Source organism: Heterodontus francisci, chromosome 25 (assembly GCF_036365525.1).
Source record: "Heterodontus francisci isolate sHetFra1 chromosome 25, sHetFra1.hap1, whole genome shotgun sequence".
NCBI classification, from domain to species: Eukaryota; Metazoa; Chordata; class Chondrichthyes; order Heterodontiformes; family Heterodontidae; genus Heterodontus; species Heterodontus francisci.
Genome location: NC_090395.1, coordinates 64,839,051 through 64,859,184, shown reverse-complemented (window position 1 = coordinate 64,859,184; position 20,134 = coordinate 64,839,051). Strand labels below are relative to the sequence as shown.

At 42.2% G+C, this 20,134-nt stretch overlaps 1 protein-coding gene across 3 annotated transcripts; it reads right to left on the bottom strand.

Annotated features, from left to right (window-relative positions):
* Window positions 1-848: 848 nt before the first annotated feature.
* Window positions 849-19,219, bottom strand: LOC137383944 (Krueppel-like factor 15). 3 transcript variants are annotated; one of them, XM_068057374.1, is made up of 4 exons: window positions 19,007-19,219; window positions 14,301-14,470; window positions 10,678-11,769; window positions 849-2,548 (listed from the first exon to the last, which is right to left on the bottom strand). In XM_068057374.1, exons 3-4 carry the CDS (start codon window positions 11,634-11,636, stop codon window positions 2,380-2,382), a joined length of 1,128 nt encoding a protein of 375 aa, XP_067913475.1. In that variant the 5' UTR covers window positions 11,637-11,769; window positions 14,301-14,470; window positions 19,007-19,219; the 3' UTR covers window positions 849-2,379. The 3 variants fall into 3 exon arrangements, with proteins under 3 accessions (XP_067913475.1, XP_067913477.1, XP_067913474.1); XM_068057376.1 differs by lacking the exon at window positions 19,007-19,219 and adding an exon at window positions 16,505-17,722; XM_068057373.1 differs by lacking the exon at window positions 14,301-14,470.
* Between the last annotated feature and the right edge of the window lie 915 nt (window positions 19,220-20,134).

Below are 20,134 nucleotides of genomic sequence, written 5' to 3'. Positions count from 1 at the left end.
CCCATGTAAAGGTCCATAATTCAGGCAGCATCACACCTGAAAGCAGCAGGAGATAGGACAACATAAATAAGGAAGTTTCAGGATTTGACTACAGAAGATTAAAGGGTGATCTAATTGAAATGTTTATGACTAAAGGATTTGATAGGTTTGATGGACAGAAATCAAGGATAAAGGGCTATAATCTTACAATTAGAGCTAAGCTCTTCAGGGGTGATGTCAGGAAGTGCTTCACACAAAATGTCATGGATATCTGGAACACTCTTACCCCAAATTTTCAAAACTCAGATTGATAGAATTTTATTAGGTAAGGGTACTAAAGAATATAAAACCAAGGTAGGTAAATAGAGTTAAGATACAGATCAGTCATGATCTAATTGAGTTGAGGAACAGGAGCAAGAGACTGAATGATCTACTCCAGAACCATGTTCTCAAAGGTTGTAGGACAAATGAAAGACGAAGTAGCAAGGAGTTCCACAGTTTTGAGGTTCTGGGATATAAAGAATTGCAGAAGAAATATAAAAGTAAAGGAAATAAACCCCACACTGCATGGATTCAAAGAAGAGGATGAGTGTGTAAGAAATACAAGCACACTGTTTTTCAGGATCTGGTGAATGACTAGGAGTTGCTTTTGAGAATCTTTTCTGAGGTTGGAATTTAAGGTGCACCTTTTTTTGAAGGACGTGACTGGGAATTTGAGAATAAAATAAATGCTTTTTGACATGTTAGCTGCAAAAGTTTCATTTATTGATAGAAAAGGCAAATTATTTCAAAGGTAAAATCAGGTGGTAAAATCATATTAATGAAAAGTAAACAAAATAGACATTAGGAAGATGTTTTTTTAAAAAAAAAAACTCAAGAGCAATGAGTGTTTGGATAATCGTTCATGCAGGGTCAATGGCAAAAATATTAAATTGCTCAAAATGTAACCAGATACTAAAAAAGGAAGAGTGAAGGTCCTACCAATGAGCTTTAATGGGCCAAATGAGTTTTTCTCAGTGATGGATACAGCACTGGATTTGGGAAGCTGGGTTAGACAGCTGTTCCATCACACCTGGCATCAGGCCGTTCTCTGTGTCAAGAAAGGGAATGTAGAACCTCTACCACAGTTCCAAGTGGACATAAATCCATAAAAGATAAATCAGAGGGTCTCACAAGGATGGCTGGCATGAGAAGATTTCAACTGCAGAAGGGGCATTTTTTTTTTTTTTTGGAGTTGTACCTCAATCAGATGGATGAGGAAGCCTTACTTTGCTGCCTTTTAAAATTTCTCAGGAAATTGGTTACGTTGGCAAGGCCACATTTATTGCTCAATCCTAGCTGCCCTGAGATTGACATTTAAAAAAAATAACTAATAGAGACTATACTACTTTAAAAGGGCATTAAGAGTCAACCATGCAGTGTGAAACCGGAGTCACATGTAGGCTGGACTGCTCATTTTTTTTTCCCTGATACTAGTCACAAATTAGAATATATTGAATTCAATTTCACAACTTATTATCCTTGTAAGCCTCTCTAACAGTGTCGATTTATACTGGAATTTCATCTCTAACCTATGGATTGCTAGCAATGATCCCTCACACATGCAGTATCTTAAATCTGGCAAATGGCTTGTGCGGTACCTTTGTGATTGCTGCATGGCTGTGCGGAGTCTAGATGGGAACACTGTTATGGAACTGGACCAGCAACCAAATAAAATATCACATAGCATCTTACAGCATAGAAGGCAGCCATTCAGCCTATCATTCAGCATTTCTTGTTTTTATTTCAGATTTCCAGCATCCGCAGTATTTTGCTTTTATTTCAGCCTATCATGTCTGTCTCTGCTCTTTGAAAAAAAGTTATCCACTCACTCACCTGCTTTTTCCCTATAAATTTTTCCTTTCCAAGTATTTATTCAAAGCTATGAATGAATTTGCTTCCACCATTCTTTCAGGCAGTGAATTCCAGATCATAATTTGTTCCATAAAAAGTTTCTCTTCACATCCTCCCTCTTCTTTTACCAATTCTGTGCTACATTTGCCCATGGAGTTCTTGGTACTGATTCCTCTGCACTAACATCCCTTATATCTGACAGGAAGCACAACAAACAGCCCAACGACCCAACTAGAGTCTATATTACAATGATAAATGTGAACCAACCAACATTTCTGTAGTTATATAGTAAGGATGAGGAGTAGAATAAAGCATACATTAGAATTGCAACTCATTTTATCACTTAGAGAAATAACATTACAAACTAAGAACTGTTAAAGACCACTCCCACCCAAATCCTAAGATTACAAACACACATTAATACATTTTGATGTCTTTTGTACATTCCCTACAGAAGTTGAATGGCCCTGGTGCACTTTCCTATAGAGGGGGAAAGAGATCTGACTGTTAACTGGCTGTCCTGGTTATTCTGTCATTTCTTAGTCCCTGGTGCACTTTCACATGCTTGGATAAATGATCACTGCGGGCAAATTTCTTCTCGCAGATGTGACACTGGTATGGCTTCACTCCCGAGTGGGAGCGTTTATGCCTGGACAACTCATCCGAACGAGAAAACCTGGAGGATTTCAAAAAGATACAAATTACCAATGAGAGATCACTGGGGAATTTGATGGCAAAAGTTCTATTGCACCCAACATAATGGATATGCCCACACATCTACCCATGCAGAAGAAATTTTACACGTTAAAAAAAAAATTCAGCAGCATCACAGCATACTTTTATTGAACTGTATGTGACAAGAGGAACCATTTAACAGTAAAATCGGAGACAGTAATAACCTTGCTGTTCCATTAAATGAGACATAGCAGAATGATTCGAAATTCTAATCCGAAGAAATAGACTGTGATTGCAGTGTGTCTGGAGATTATTCTGTTACAAAGCGGTTATTGTCTTTCTGAAAGGTCCAGTCATTGGGACAACAGAACCAACAAACACTTGAAACATATAAACGTGTGTTGCTGTTAATATTAACCTTGGAGCTGAACAGGCTTTTCATCAGCACTTCCGGACTGGACTACAAATTTCTGTTACATAAAATTATCCGATTTTTATATATAAATATGTAGCACAACTTATTAGAGCATGGTGATGAAGGTGTTTGTTATAATGCCAGATGATGTGCCTCTCCCTGGCTCTCTACTTGTTCACTGACTGTTATATCTTTAACATCTTCCAGTTCTGATGAAAGGTTGTCGACCTGGAACATTAACGGTATGTGTGTCTCTCTCTCTCTCTCTCTCTCCACAGATCCAGCATGACCTGCTGTGCAATTCCAGCATTTTCTGTTTTTATCAGAGCATGTTTGGCTTTTTGAACTGTTCTTGAAGTTTACGTGGGTGGGGAAACTAAAGGCTTGTATTAACTGTCCTACATAATCACACAGGACCTATTGTGTGGAGAGAATAGAGTGGCTGCTGAGATGCTTGAGAAACACTTAACCTTATTAGTACATGCTTTTAAGATTATTTTTGACAGTTTTGGCCTCTTTGCTCTCAATGGGAGGTGCTGGATAACAATCAGCAGCATTAACCAAAGTCTTCCCCACCCCCGTGAGATAAAACCTGAGTCTCTGGAACGGGGCACTATAGTTGCTCCAACTGAGTTGAGCCACGTGAGCGCAAGGGACCTACTTAGATAAACTAAATGAGCATTCAAACAAATGGCAATATACTTGGTAAACCTTTTCTTTGTTTGCAAAGCACACATGCCTAAAATATAACCTACACACAGAAAAAAGAACTTGCATTTATATATGATAAAAGCAAAATACTGCAGATGCTGGAAATCTGAAATAAAAACAAGAAATGCTGGAAATACTCAGAAGGTCTGGCAGCATCTGTGCAGAGAGAAGCAGAGTTAATGTTTCAGGTCACAGACCCTTCTTCAGAACTGGCAAATATTAGAAATGTAAAAGGTTTGAAGCAAGTAAAGCGGGGGTGGGGCAAGAGATAACAAAGGTGAAGGTGAGGATAGGACAAGCTCACAGAGAATAACTGACCGGAAGATCATGGAACAAAGGCCAACGGTATGTTAATGCTGTGCTGAAAGACAAAGCGTTAGTACAGATAGGGTGCGAATGACTGTAAAGCACATGGCATTCCAAGCACAGAGCACTCCAAGCACAAACATGAAAAAACACATTAAAAAAAAACCAAAACAGTGGGTAAGCACAGTGGAAACAAACTGAAAAACCTAAAATAAAATAACCAAATAAAAAAGGAAAACGAGAAAAAGAAAAAAATAATAAGCATAAAAAGGGGGACTGGTCATGCTCTGAAATTATTGAACTCAATGTTCAGTCCAACAGGCTGTAGTGTGCCTAATTGGTAAATGAGATGCTGTTCCTAGAGCTTGCGTTGATGTTTGTTGGAACACTGCAGCAATCCCAGGACAGAGATGTGAGCATGAGAGCAGGGGGGTGTGTTGAAATGGCCAGCAACCGGAAGCTCGGGGTCATGCTTACAGACTGAGCGGAGGTGTTCCACAAAGCGGTCACCCAATCTGCGTTTGGTCTCCCCAATGTAGAGGAGACCACATTGTGACTAGCGAATACAGTACACTAAATTGAAAGAAGTACAAGTAAATCACTGCTTCACCTGAAAGGAGTGTTTGGGGCCTGGGACAGTGAGGAGAGAGGAGGTAAATGGACAGGTATTATACCTCCTGCGATTGCAGGGGAAGGTGACGTGGGAAGGGGACGAGGTGGTGGGGGTAATGGAGGAGTGGACGAGGGTGTGGTGAAGGGAACGATCCCTTCGGAATGCTGACAGCAGAAGGGAGGGGAAGATGCTTTGGTAGTGGCATCACGCTGGAGGTGGTAGAAGTGGCGGAGGATGATCCTTTGGATCTGGAGGCTGGTGGGGTGGAAAGTGAGGACAAGGGGAACCCTGTCGCAGTTCTGGGAGGGAGGCTGCCTCGACTACACCTCTTCACACCCTCCCTCCTGCAAGGACTTCATTCCATTCTCTCAGTTTCTCCATCTCCGACGCATCTGCTCTGATGATGCTACCTTCCATGACAGTGCTTCCGATATGTTTTCCTTTTTCCTCAACCGAGGATTCCCCCCCACTGCGGTTGAGAGGGCCCTCAACCGTGTCCGGCCCACTTCCCGCACCTCCACCCTCACCCCTTCCCCTCCCTCCCAGAACCACAACAGGGTTCCCCTTGTCCTCACTTTCCATCCCACCAGTCTCCAGATCCGAAGGATCATCCTCCGCTACTTCCACCACATCCAGCTTGATGCCACTACCAAACACATCTTCCCCTCCCTTCTGCTGTCAGCATTCCAAAGGGATCGTTCCCTCAGCGACACCCTCGTCCACTCCTCCATTACCCCCACCACCTCATCCCCTTCCCAGGGCACCTTCCCCTGCAATCGCAAGAGGTGTAATACCTGTCCATTTACCTCCTCTCTCCTCACTTTCCAAGACCCCAAACACTCCTTTCAGGTGAAGCAGCGATTTACTTGTACCTCTTTCAATGTAGTATACTGTATTCGCTGCTCACAATGTGGTATCCCCTACATTGGGGAGATCAAATGCAGATTGGGTGACAGCTTTGCGGAACACCTCCGCTCAGTCCGTAAGCATGACCCCAAGCTTCCGGTTGCTGGCCATTTCAGCACTCCCCCTGCTCTCATGCTCACATCTCTGTCCTGAGATTGCTGCAGTGTTCCAGTGAACATCAACACAAGCTTGAGAACAGCATCTCATTTACCGATTAGGCACATTACAGCCTGCTGGACTGAACATTGAGTTCAATAATTTCAGAGCATGACAGGGTCCCCTTTTTATGCTTAGTTATTTTTTCTTTTTCTCGTTTTCCTTTTTTATTTGGTTATTTTATTTTAGGTTTTTCAGTTTGTTTCCACTGTGCTTACCCACTGTTTTGGTTTTTTTTTTAATGTGTTTTTTCATGTTTGTGCTTGGAGTGCTCTGTGCTTTACAGTCATTCACACCCTATCTGTACTAACGCTTTGTCTTTCAGCACACCATTAACATACCGTTCGCCTTTGTTTCATGATCTTCTGGTCAGTTATTCTCTGCGACCTTGTCCTATCTACACCTTCACCTTTGTTATCTCTTGCCCCACCCCCGTTTTACTTGCTTAAAACCTTTTACATTTCTAATATTTGCCAGTTCTGAAGAAGGGTCTCTGACCTGAAACATTAACTCTGCTTCTCTCTGCACAGATGCTGCCAGACCTGCTGAGTATTTCCAGCATTTCTTGCATTTATATATGGCCTGATCCCTCTCAGAAACATCTCAAACAACTTATATTTACATAATGTAGTAAAATGTCTCAATGCCCTTCACAGAAGCTTGATATTGGGAAGTTCTTCACACAAAGTGATCAATACATGGAATAGATTCCTAGTTAGAGGCGTTCATGTGAAGATCTTGGGATCATTTAAGAACTAATTGTACGCTGACGCTACCTAAACCAGCCAGCGGGGGAGAAAATCTGTCCTCTAATACCAAAGTTTCAGATGATAATTAGCTGCAATTACAGAATACTCGTGACCCAGACGTGCATTTATTTTAATGCTTTAGCTCACAGGACTGATTTAAAACGGGGATGTGAAGCAGACCATCTAGTGATGCATGATGATGATAACACTTTTGAAGAATCACAGAAACAGCAGGGGTTGGGCAATTTGGAAGGGCAAACTAAAACAGATGACAGTTGAACAGTTCACAATAGGCTACTTTAACCATTTTGAAGCAGCAATTGTTACGCTGCTGTTCTGGTTGTTAATTACAATACGCTGAGACGTTCATTGCTATTGAAAGCAGCAACAGCAACACAACGTCTGGTGACCGCATTTGTGTCGAAAACTAGAAGTTGTGGCTTGCGTCACTGGGCTCCAGCGCAGCACGTGCTGATGATTCCGCCAGGACGGGCTCTAAAGGGACAGGGAACTTGGACTGATTGTCCAGAAGTTACACTAATTTTTTTACGTAGTTTTTTTTTACAGCTGATACTAGCATGTGCAGAGCCTGTTCATTGTGTTGAAGCACTGCACTAGAATGAATAGAGAGTGTCGACAGGACTCGAACAAGCTTTTGAGATTGCTGAGCATTTCAATTATTATTTATGCATTTCAATTTTCTTTTTCCCGTGAGGGCTCAGATCATAATCTTAGATTACAAATCGGCAGGTTACATATCTGATGGAAAAAATGTGAGGAATTTATCAAGTAACTCAACAAAATTAATGCTGTCAATGCCTGCACAGGCAAAAATTAATTTTGAGGTAGTACTGTTGGGCGGCACAGTGGCGCAGTGGTTAGCAACACAGCCTCACAGCTCCAGTGACCTGGGTTCAGTTCTGGGTACTGCCTTTGCGGAGTTTGCAAGTTCTCCCTGTGACTGCGTGGGTTTCTGGCGGGTGCTCCGGTTTCCTCCCACAGCCAAAGACTTGCAGGTTAATAGGTAAATTGGCCATTGTAAATTGCCCTTAGTGTAGGTAGGTGGTAGGAGAATTGCGGGAAGGTGGGGATGTGAGAGGGAATATGGGATTAACGTAGGATTAGTATAACTGGGTGGTTGATGGTCGGCACAGACTCGGTGGGCTGAAGGGCCTGTTTCAGTGCTTTATCTCTCTATGACTGTTCCATAGTAGCTCACAATTGCTCTTATTGGGGTGAATACAATGCATTGAAAAACTCATGTTATTTCTGCTTTTTCTCCCATGGGGAACATTAATTCTAATTATTTCTACTTACTGTATCCTGATATTTATGTTGCGACCTTTGAAAGATAAAACAAACTGCAGTAAGGATTTATAATTTCAATGACTTCTTCCATTCCATCTGTTAGTGTATGTTACACCAGAGAGGAATTAATCTATATTTGATTTTAATCACACACAAACTCACAACTTACAAGTACGTGAACATCCCTTTAAATTCATCATGCAAAACCAAAAGGAGTCTTAAAACACTCCAGCTCCCCTGGATCCGCCCCCCTCCCACCCCCTATTCCTCTGGCTTCGCTCCTCACCACCCCCCTGCCCCATGCTCCTCAGTGTCACTATGTGTTTCCCCTCCATCAAGTGTTGTTTCCAACATCGGCGGGACTGAGCAGGCAGTGGTGGTGGGGGTTGAGGGGAGCCGGGGGTGCCTAAGGCCATGCTTCTTGTCCCGACAGTAGGTCTTGCTGCAGGAAGAGAAGGAAGTTTTTTGCTGCAAACTACAAACCAGGTAAGTTTGTATCTTTTTGTGCAGTCAGCAGCGTTAACCACAGCTTCACCACTGACAGGAAGATCAGGGCCAATATATTTTAAAGTCTATGTTGTGTCACTACTAATCTAACATCGTAATTTGAGCAGCAGGAAGTCACTTGCAGTAAATTTACAATGGGTGGAATGTCACATGACAGATCACGAGAGAAGACAACTGCCACGATTACTAATTGATTAAACTCTGCCTATTATGCGAACAGATGCTGACTGGGAGAGGCAGCATGTTGAAAAATTCAGTGCGAGGTCTCAGCTCCCAATCTTGAAGGCCAACTAAGTGACAAGCATCGAGATGTCGCGAGTCAAAATTATTAGTATGTGCCCAACCACTCTGAGGTTTTAATCAGTTCATATTGCTAATCCCGCTGCCTCCTTTACAAGGTATTTATCTTTTTAATATTTGAGGAATTCCCTTTCTCCCACTACAATACAGCAATTCTTAGACTTCCGTCAATCATATTCTGTAACCAGCCACAATTCACAAGAATTACTTCTCTGGGGAAGTTCCTCATCAGAAGCTCCAATGGCCCCGTTTTCCGGTACTTTTACATTTCTTCTGCAGTCCTGAGAGAGTGGCACTTATTTTCTCTTAATTCATTCTTGGGATGTGGGCACCACTGGCAAGGTTAGCATTTACTGCCCATCCCTAGTTGCCCTGTTTTAACTGAGTGGCTTGCTAGAGCAGTTCAGAGGGCAGTTAAGACAGCCACATTGGTGTGGGACTGGAATCACATCTATGTCAGGTTGGGTGTGGATGGCAGCTTTCCTTCCCTAAATTACATTATGTGAACCAGTTAGATTTTTGTGACAATCCAATGGTTGAACAGGCACTTTCACCGATTCTGCCTTTTTATCTACAGGTATTTTTTTTTTAAATGAATCCAAATGCCCAAACTGCCATGGTGGGATTCTCACAGTCTCTGGATTATTAGTCCAAGTCCAATAACAGAACCATTACACTATGTACCTGCTCCTTGTTTAGGTTTAATGGTGTTACCACTGCTAAAGGAAAAAAAAAAGAGACTTGGCAAGAAAAAGTTGAGATCACAGCTCATGGGATCTATGAAATCAATGCAGCTGAGGCTCCAGAGTTCCAGTGCATAATAATAAGTGCCTTTAACACAATGAACTCTTGCTGACATGAGAACTCTGGTGCAACAGTGCACTATATTGCGGGACAGATTCCTGGCATAGTTCTACAATGTGCTCTCGGTGGTAGGGAATCCGCCCTGTTCACATTGCAAAACAGGAACAATTCTGACACCAATTTTCCAGTCTTGGGCAATTCCTCAGTGGGAAGGGAGGCTTGTATCAACCAAAAATGTGAAAACCACATTTCTGGTCCGTACAGCTCGGCTGCCGTGACCAAAGAGAAATGGCAAACAGAGGTAACTATTCAGTTTCTAATGTGTTACCTTCCCATCCCCGACTTCAACAACACAGGGACAACCATCCCTTGAGCTGGTATGTAATGTCACTGGAGAAATTAACGCAACCACACTTGTGTCACAGCTGGTTTAGAAATCAAGTCAGTGCTATCTGATGGCTTGACTGAGGTCAGGAACTCAAAATGTCGAAAACTTCAGGGCATCAGCAAAGCTGAAATGTCATGTTCTGAATTTTTGTTTTCAAAAGTGGACTAATAGAAGCTCAATAAACAAAAATGGTACAATCAGCTCCTACACAAAACTATTAAGGTAGATGGGATTTATATGCAATTAAAAGAATTGAGTAGAGATAATTGCTTAGCTATTCTCGTTTTTCTTGTCGAAGAAAACAAAATGCCAAAGGCTATCACAAAATTTTATCCTAGGAATGGAAGTTTTTTCAGCTGTACATGTTGAATGTTAAATTTTCAAAAGTATGTTAGGCATTTCACTTAGAACTTTCTACCCTGGTTCTGCAGTGGCTTCATTGCTACTGAAACCAGCAGCACTTGCATCTGATTAATGGGCCAAAGAAGTAGTCTTTTGATCTGTGGCGAAAGAGACGATCCAGGCAAAAAGTTGCAGGATTTAAAATAAAAACCTTTGAGAAGATTGAAAAGATTCAGACCTTCAAAAAGAAGGCAGTAATATCCAAAGTACATCAACACAGACTTTGATTTTCATTTTAATCAAATAAATGATCACCATTTTAAGGTCTATAATATATTGATTTTAAATTTACAGTTATACAAGCAAAAAAGGACGTGGGAAGCAGAGCTGCTTAGAGTTTCCTTGAAGTACAGACTGAAGAGCTGGGAGATGCAGGAAGATGTAAAGCATGATAGGTTTGTATAGCTGTTTCCATCCTAAAGGTGGACATAGATTTTTTTTTAACTGGAAAAACTTGATACAAAAATGTGACAAAAACATGACACGGGAAGGTAAAATTTTGTGGACAGAAGCCAGGCATAGGCACATATTTTTAACACGTTAACAGAAGCAATAATTGACTTACCGCCAGCCACAATCTGGCCACGTGCAGGAGTAGGGCTTCTCCCCTGTGTGGCGCCTGTAGTGTGCCTTTAAATGGCTACTTTTGGTATACATCTTGTTGCACCCTGGGAACGAACACTTATGCACTCTGATTATGTCAGCGGAGGATGATTTCTGAAGCTTCTGGGTGGCCTCAACAACATTCACCAAGCTGCCAACAGCCATAGACCTTGCTGCTCTGGGCAGAGGTGCGATTTTTACAAATTGGCGGGATGCACTGTTTGCTGGAGTCTGGACCCGCTGAGGCACCAAGGCAAAGGCTTGACCCTGGACATTTACAACTAACTGAGTCAGCTTCACACTGCTTGGCGTTTGTGTCGTTGGGTATGCATTGGGCACCTGGACAGGCTGAAGCTGAAGAATCACAGGAACGCTCCCAGTCGCAGCTGTTACAGCCACCTCTGGACTAGATCCAAGCCCACTGCTCTCTGAAGATAACAAAGAACATCCACTGGATTCCAATGAAGAGTCACCTGAAGCTTCCGATTTCACCTCCACTTTGATTTCTGAGGTGGCACTGTTTTCCGAAAGTCCGTCTTTGACTATTTCCATCTTTTCTTTCAAGAATTCCTCAATTTCCTCCAGCGTGGGGATGAAGTCACCAGACAAAGTAGAGCAAAAATCAGGCATTTTCACCTGAGCTTCCAACACCTCAGCATCTATGCTTTGACGGCTGTCAAGTTTAGACACCAGCATCCCCATCACGCTACATTTTTCCAGCGGACTGGAACTGACGCTGCTGTAGTTGGTATCCTGGGAATCTGGGCTTGAGCAAGAACGAGGGCTGCATCCATCACTGCCATCATCTTCCAGCAACGATGAACTCGGTGCCAATTCACCATGTTGCACGCTACAGTTACTTCCCAAAGGTGTCAGCACATCAGTAATACACAGTGGCTCACTGCGGTTTAATGAGACCATTTGCCTTCCAAGCTCCAAGCAATTCAAAGGTGCAGTACAGAAATGAAAACAAAACCTTGACGAGATGAAGAAACAGTGCTATCTATTTCAACGCTTAGTGTCTGTAACTCACCATTACAAATGAGGGTTTTGTCTGCAAGGAAGAAAGAAAAATAAATTAAAAGAAATTTAAACATTCTAAGTGCAAAAGTGATTTAAATCTGTGTTAATCTCTTCTAACACCAATATATTTTCTCTTTTTTAAGGCTTTGATATTGAAATCAATGACATGTTATGGGCTATAATAAAAACAGAACATGCGCTGGCAGCCACTACGGAGACAGAAAGAGAGTTAACATTTCGGGTCAGTGACCCATTGTCAATCCTGGGCTATTCAGTTCGATTTACGAAAAGGCGGAGAGCTGTTCTCATTCTTAAAGTTAAAGAAAATGCTGCTAATTACAGACACAGGTCCTGATTTCCCCAGAAAACACCATGACTGCTGAGGTTTGTTTGAAGCTCACACAGTTATAATAAATGCATGAAATGCCCCAGATGCAAGACTAAAATTAAGGGTAGGGATGTGGAGAATTGTAGCAAATTTGCTGAATGGGCTCCAATTGAAATCATGGTTTGTCCTAAATGTCAACAAAACCCACTTTCAGCCTTGCTGTGGTATAGTAACGGCTTTGAACTCTACAATAATGCAATGGATAAATGTTTTCTTTTTATTCATTCTTGGGATGTGAACATTGCTGGCTAGGCCAGCATTTATTGCCCATCCCTAATTGCCTTTAAGAAGGTGGTGGTGAGCTGTCGTCTTGAACCGCTGCTGTCCGTGCAGTACAGATACACCCATAGTGTCATAGTGGGATACAACTACATGATGTGGTACAGACAGACAGATAAACTGAGTTGGCCAATCTAAGCCAAGCCAAAAACACTGTAAAGTTTAGGAACAATTAAGACCTTGCTGTAAACTCAGGAAATTGAAGCACTTAACCTATTGGAGATATTGACAAGTCTGGGGACATGTGCAGGGATTAGTAGCTCTGATGCAAGATTAGATCTTAACTGTGTCCCCTTAGTAGCAGTTCTGATGAAAAGTCATCGACCCAAAACGTTAACTCTCGTTTCTCTCTCCACAAATGCTGCCTGGCCTATTGAGTACCTTCAGCATTTTCTGTTTTTATTTTATTTTAGATTTTAACTGACATTTGGATGAGACATTAAGCCAAGACCCCGTCTGCTCTCTCAGGTGGATATAAAAGATCTTCCAGCACAATTTTGAAGAAGAGCAGGGGAGTTATCCCCAGGGTCCTGGCCAATATTTATCCCTCAACCAGCATCACAAGAATAATTATCCGGTCACTATCACACTGCTGTTTGTGGGGGCTTGCTGTGCAGAAATTGCCTGCCATGTTTCCAACGTTACAACTACACTTCAAAGGTACTTAAATAAAAGCAAAATACTGCAGATGCTGGAAATCTGGAATAAAAACAAGAAATGCTGGAAATACTCTGCAGGTCTGGCAGTATCTGTGGAGAGAGAAGCAGAGTTAACGTTTCAGGTCAGTGACCCTTCATCAGAACTCAAAAGTACTTCACTGGCTGTAAAGCGCTTTGGGACATCCTGTGATAGCAAAAGGCGCTCTGTATTTCTTTATTCGTAGCTTTGTATTAAACCTTTACGACATGAGATGAGTGGCCTTACATGGAGGGTGGGGGAAAAGAGTAAGCAGGAACTTCCATTGCTCTCAGCATCCCTGGGTTAGCGAGAGGAGATAATCTGCTCAGAATTCCCACAGAGATATGCTGCTCAGCCAATCCCTGCTGAAACTGGGCGAGGATAGAGTCAGGCTGTAAAGCCTGTAAAGAAGTTTCTCCTGAAATCTCTGTTGGATTTAACTTAAATTTATGGCCCCTAGTTCTGGTCTCCCCCACAAGTGGATTCATCTTCTCCATATCTACTCTATCAAACCAACCAATTCATAACCTGAAAGACCTCGGCCAGGTCACCCTCAGCCTTCTCCTTTCTAGAGAAGTGTTGGTATGAAAAGAAAATGACTGACAGTTTTTAAACAAGACAGCGTAATCTGTCTTCTGAGCCAGTGGTTACATCCCAGTTCAGGAGTCAGGTGGTGGCAATGCAACCTAGACTAACATTACTGTTCAAAGTAGAAACTGCCAGAATGGTAGAGAGGTGGGGAAGACCCAGCTGTACATAGTTAAGTAATATTTTATGAGACACGTATCCCAAGGACGCATCAGTTTTGGAGACTCAAACCAGTTTTTCCACATTGTTACCCTAGAATGGATCACATCCTAGGGTAACTATGTGGAAAAACTGGTTTGAGTCTCCAAAACTGATGCGTCCTTTGGACACGTGTCTCATAAAATATTACTTAACTATGTACAGCTGGGTCTTCCCCACCTCTATTCTACAGTCATTGTCAATGGACAAGCAAGAGGTTGCCAAGATCATAATTTTCAATTGTAGTTTAAAATAATTGTATCTTGGTCACATCTCAGTCAATCGACCCTACCTTCCTCTTTCCACAGATGCTACCTGACCTGGTGAGTATTTCAAGAATTTCCAACATTTCAAACAAGTTTGTGTTCTATTGAAAGAGACATACTGGCGAAGCCACAAATGTTGAGGTACATGATATTTTCAGTACTTACATGAACCAGAAAGCTGTCAGGAGGAGGAATATGGACCTGGCAGGTTAAACATTGGTGCCATGTGATGAGAAACAATTGCATCGTAAGTTAAATTTTGCAAACCTATTACTAACATAGGAATTGCTCGACGAAAAGGCTACCAAGGTCGATCTAGTTCACTGTCTACCATCCTAGTAGAAGCAAAATACAACAATAAAGTTGTTCACTAATCATGGCAATCAATTATCTATCATAAGTCTGTAACAGACCCAAATATGAAGTGAGTATGCCCCCAGTGGTGAAAAGCTTTGGGAACCATAGGTCTAAAGTCACCTGTTCCTCACAAGCACACTATAATTTCTACACCCTTCAGAGAAAAGCATTAAAGAAGGTAGAGAAAGAAAGAGATTTGACCATTCTAGTGCACAATTCTCTAAAAGGTACATAAGCAATCCCATGAAGTGTTAACTTGAACAAATAGGGTATTGGGGTGCATTCATAGGGTGACTTAAGTATAAGACAAAGCATGTTATTTTGGCCTTGTATAGGGCCTGGTTCAGACCTCGTTTGGAATAATGTTCCTAGTTTGATCTCCTCACATGATGGGTGTTATCAAAGCTTTAGAAAGTTTGCAGAGGAGGGCCACTAGATTAATTCACAGTATAAAACATCTTAGATGTCAAGATAGGCTAAGAGTTGGAACTCTACACTTTATAGAAGCAGAGACGTGAGAGGTGATCGGTTTGAGGTTTATAAGATGATAAAGGGAATAGATTGTGCGCCAGTTGACAGTTTGTTCAAATTAAACAGGTTAGGGAGGACCAGGGATCACAATTTAAAGTTGTACAATGCCAGATCTTGTTTAGCTGTCAAGAGCTGGTTCTTTTCCCAGAGAATAGTGGATTTCTGGAACAGGCTGCCATCTGGCACAGTGGACACTGATTTGTTGAATTCCTTCAAGCAACAGCTGGACCTATTTCCGACTGGGATGAACAACAGCTCTTACAGAAAGGTAGGCGCTTCAGGGAATTCAAGGCCAGAATGATCCCCTAGACCAATTTCAATTGCGTAAATGAGTGGAGAGGAATTTCCCAGATCTTTTATCCCCAAATTTGCCTGAGCTTTTAATCTTTTTTTTTGCCTGCCCCAGGAGCTCACATGCTATCAAGTGGGGTGGGGAGTACATATGGTGTGATACTCGAGGTATCGCAATTACATGGGGCTGGCTAGATGAACTAGAGAATCTTTGCCCGTTCAACATTGTTTGTATATCATGTCTCAAATTACACACATACTGTATCACTAAAAAACCAATCTTAAAGAATTCTAGCTAATTTGTATTTGAGAGAATTAAGACTAGCTACTTCTTCCATTTCCCTAGGAAGCCTGTTCGATAGAATTACCACTCATTCGCTGAAATATTGTCTCTTTCCCTAACCCCCCCCCCCCCCCCCCCACCACCACCACCACCCCCCAACCACGAGATGCAGTCCATGTTGTCCTCGGGTTCTACTTTTCTGGGCAAGGTGGAATAGCTTGTCATGGCCTACCATTCAACAGGAAAGGATTATCTAATTTCAAATGTTAGAACTATAGAAAAAAGTTATGGCACAGAAAGAGGCCATTCAGCCCATTGTGTCTACGCCAGCTGAAAAAAAACTAGCCGCCCATTCTAATCCCACCTTCCAGCACCTGGTCCATAACCTTGCAGGTTACAGCACTTCAGGTGCAGGTCCAGGTACCTTTTAAATGAGTTGAGGGTTTCTGCCTCCACCACCGATCTGGGCAGTGAATTCCAGACACCCCACCGTCCTCTAGGTGAAAAAGGTTTTCCTCATGTTCCCTCCAATCCTTCTACCAATCACCTTAAATCTGTGCCCCAGGTGATGTCTTAACAGGTATGCCTATTATTTTTTACATTGTATTTATTTTTTAGAAGTGCCAGTTGTTGGCATCGTCAGATTGTTGGTGACTCATTTTTAAAGAATACTGCATTTCCAGTTAACTCAATACCACCACAGTGAATCATTCAGTGAAGTGATCTTGTGACCAGAATTTTTTTTTGTTATAAAGGAAGTCAAATACATCTTCAATGCAACACCCCTGTTGGTGAATCGATCTTCTCCTCTCTCCTGTCAATTTAACAAAACTTCAAGAGACCAGGGCTGAACACAGATTCACACATAGAATAGTGCAATCAAGTCAGCCAATTTCCAAACACGTACCGAGGATCACACTTGCACGTAATCAAATCCTCAGATGATGGCCACATTGGTACAAGAGTGTATGGACTGAGTCAATGATGTCCAGTTAATCAAGTTACAGCCAATATGGAGTAAAGATGCCAGTGTTCCTGGATTTCTTTGCTACATGCGAACAAATGTTTGAAGTTCCATTCTCAACTGGAGGGAGTACAGCGTTAGTGACATAGGCATCGAGAACAACAACAAAATTGGAACTGGGAAAGATGCAATTGGGCTCCAAATGTCTTTTGTGCCCTATTCTCTCATTATAAAGTAATATGTTGTATTTGCCTTTTCCATACCCTTAACCACCTTGTATAAATGTTATTGTACTGTCTCTGAGATATCTTCTTTCAAGGCTGAAAATCCTGTTTCTGTAGCCTTCCCTCATTCTTTAAACCTTTGAGACTAAGGATCAGCCCGAAGTCTTCTGCCTCCAGGACTTGAAAGTCTCCCATTTTTCTCTGTATCAGACTGGATGCAGTCATCAAGATATGGTCTGACCAGTTAAAGCACGACCTCCTCTAACTTTGATTCTACTGTTTTCACCATATTTTTGTTCTGTTGGCTTTGGTCACTGTTGTTGTGCACTGGCTGGGCATGTTGAGCATTGCATTACAGTATCCCTGAAATTCAACAGGATGAATGGCTGATAACTGTGGGGTAGGGGGTGGATTGATGCTCAAGTCATTTTGTAAGTTAATAGAATGTTGCAACTTTATGTATTTGGATTTCAAATAATTGTCCAACTGTCTTCATCACAGGAAACTGAAGGCAATGGGTAGTAAAACTAGGTAAGGTAGTGGCTGATCGATCAATTACCCACTAGGCAGTTTAGGTTAAAGTTAGCCTGAGTCTCGGTTTAGTAAGTATGCATATTCTGTACGCTTTTCGAAGAGAATCACTTTGTAGCATGAGAACGATTCCAGTAGCCAACTGAGAGAAAGCATTCTCTGTTACAATCCCAGGGTCTCACTATCATTTAGTTACATACTGGACAGAAAAGGTCCACTCTGGATTGTAGGAGATGCAATGGCTGCTTACAAAACTATTTTCTATGTTGGACCCAAGAAAATATCTAATATAAAAACCCTAAGATATGACACTTTGGATTTAACAATGTGCTCCTCCCAATAGCTCAAGCTCTCACCCATATGCCAATCATCAGAACAAAGATGAAGTTTCACATGGACAGGAAAAAGGATATAAAAATAAGACACTAAGCAACAAATGGAGGTGGAAAGGAAAGAGGGGACACACATACAACCCTAGTAAACTGCTTACACAGCAGCACTGGGAGAGGACTCTCAATCTCTGTCTGCCTGTGTTTTGGATCAAATAAAAGTACATGGCAAAGGAGCATGAGGGGGAACTAAAGGACGAGTAAAAAAAATTTTTTTTAAATCTGGAAATAGATAAAAATTCTGAAAAAGCGAATAGACCCAGTTATGACAACAGATCTCCAGCTGGAACCTTAAGTTAACTTCTCATTTTGAAGATAGTAGCAGGACCATCGCAGAGTTCCAGCAATTTCTGTAGGTGAATATATAACTTTTATAAAAGGATTCAGGCAGTCATGTAATGCAAAATATATTATTTTGAGATGCAACAATGTATTTTGGCACCTCCTTTAAGGCTATAATGTCCAGCTATTGCAAAAACGACATTCTGAGGTCAACTGAGCTTATTTCCTTGATTCTGAACAAGCTTTATTGAAAATTACTGGGCTTCATTGCCTTTCTAAGTATGATGCTGAAATCTTGACTGTGTCCTGAAAGTTTCTCCATCTCTTTCTATAAAGTTGTCATAGAACAGGGTGGGTGAAATAGTAAAACAAACCCGAATTTTCTTAGTTATTTAAATCCACAAGGTTAAAGGGAAGTATTTTTTTTTCTTGTTAAAAGTTAGCTGTGCCCACACAGGAGACCCTTGTCTCAGGCAAGGTTGGTGCTGCATTGCCTTGTGACAGCTCGAGGTTTACATTGCATCAGCCACTCAGCCATAGGGCCCGCCCCTAACCCGTGCCCATTGGTCGTGTGTTGAAACCTTGTTCCAATTTGGAACAGCAGCAGCAAATTCCCAGCTCCCCATTGGTCGGCGCAGCTGTCAGTCACAGCAAAAGACAGCTGCCCTTCCATTGGATCGAATTACACGGGAGAGGAAGACGAGAGAAAGTTGCAAAAAAATTTACTCCTTCCGTCTGGCAACTAAAAAGAAACAAAATTAAAAACTCATCTTTGTTTTTTTTCGCGACAAGTTGAAAGAAAGTTACAATTTAAGTAGAATCAAACACAGGAACAGCTCTTATTTTTCCAAAACATCCATTTCTTAGCATGACGTGGTTTAAGACATTTAAAAAGACAGCAATTTTAAACTCATGGGAAGGGGAAAAAACACTGCTGCACAAGGCAATTGTAGCCATTAGCTTTACAAATTAAATAGGCATTTGGAGTGTAGCATTATTTTGAAATTATTTTCTCTGACCTGAATTTGCATAGGGAATGCAATGCAGCCGTAGGAAACATCTGCCGTCCCCGCTGTCGTTGCACTACTATAATATTTTGCAAATTTAACTTTTTTCTTCTACTTATGGTCGGGGCGCTGCGCTGCGCCGCGCTGCTCAGGAGCAGAATCTCGCTCCGCGCGCTCTACCTCCCCCACTGTCACGCGCCCGCTCCTTCCATGCTGGCAGCTGGAGCGGGCGCGTCACGTGCCAGAGGCTCGCCCGGATCTCTCACAGCTCATTGGCCGGCGGGAAGGAGGCTCGTCCGGGTAGGGGCGGGGCGTGCTCTGTTCCCCTGTCAATCATCTCTGCAGCCCCCCTCCAATCGCTGCGGTGATACAATGCACCGACGGGATACATTGTATCAAGTACAGTAATTGCCCTGATACTTTGTCTCAATCATAGAACTGGAAATGGTTACAGCACAGAAGGAGGCCATTCGGCCCATCGTGTTCATGCTAGTTCTCTGCGAGAGCAGTTCGGTTAGTCCCATTCTCTGTAGCCTTGCCGTTTTTTTCCTCTGCAGATAATTATCCCTTTTGAAAGCCACAATTGAATCTGCCTCCAGCACACTCTCAGGCAGACCCTAACCACAGGCTGCGTGGAAAAAGGTTTTCCTCATGTCACCGTTGGTTCTTTTGCCATTCACCTTGAATCGGTGTCCTCTGCTTCTCCTTCTGCAATGAGAAGCTTTTTTATGTTGTCTGATGCAACATAAGTGAGATGCATGGAGTTCAGATCGATTGAAGATCTCAAACAGCTAACTAATATATACAGTACAGAGCTAGCTATTACAGAAGCTGCCGCTTGGTGTTACAGTGACAGAGTGAGACTGGCATGTAGTCATATGACTACGTCCTGGTACTTGGCTCATTAGCATACTAAGATTTTAAAGGCAATCACACAACACCTTCAGGCACTGGGAATAGTTTCTCTATCAGGAACATAGGATATAGGAACATAGGACTTAGGAGCAAGAGTAGGCCATTCAGCCCTTCAAGCCTGCTCAACCATTCCATAAGATCATGGCTGATCTGGTGGTGGTCTCAACTCCACTTTCCTCTCTGCTCCCCATAACCCTCGACTCCCTCATCTATCAAGAATCTATT

Excerpts from the sequence above, each read along its gene's own strand:
- LOC137383944 (XM_068057374.1), bottom strand. The coding sequence starts at position 11,636 with ATGGTCTCATTAAACCGCAGTGAGCCACTGTGTATTACTGATGTGCTG. Across the intron at positions 2,549-10,677 it reads TGGCCAGATTGTGGCTGGCG|GTTTTCTCGTTCGGATGAGT; the intron begins GTAAGTCAATTA and ends GAAATCCTCCAG.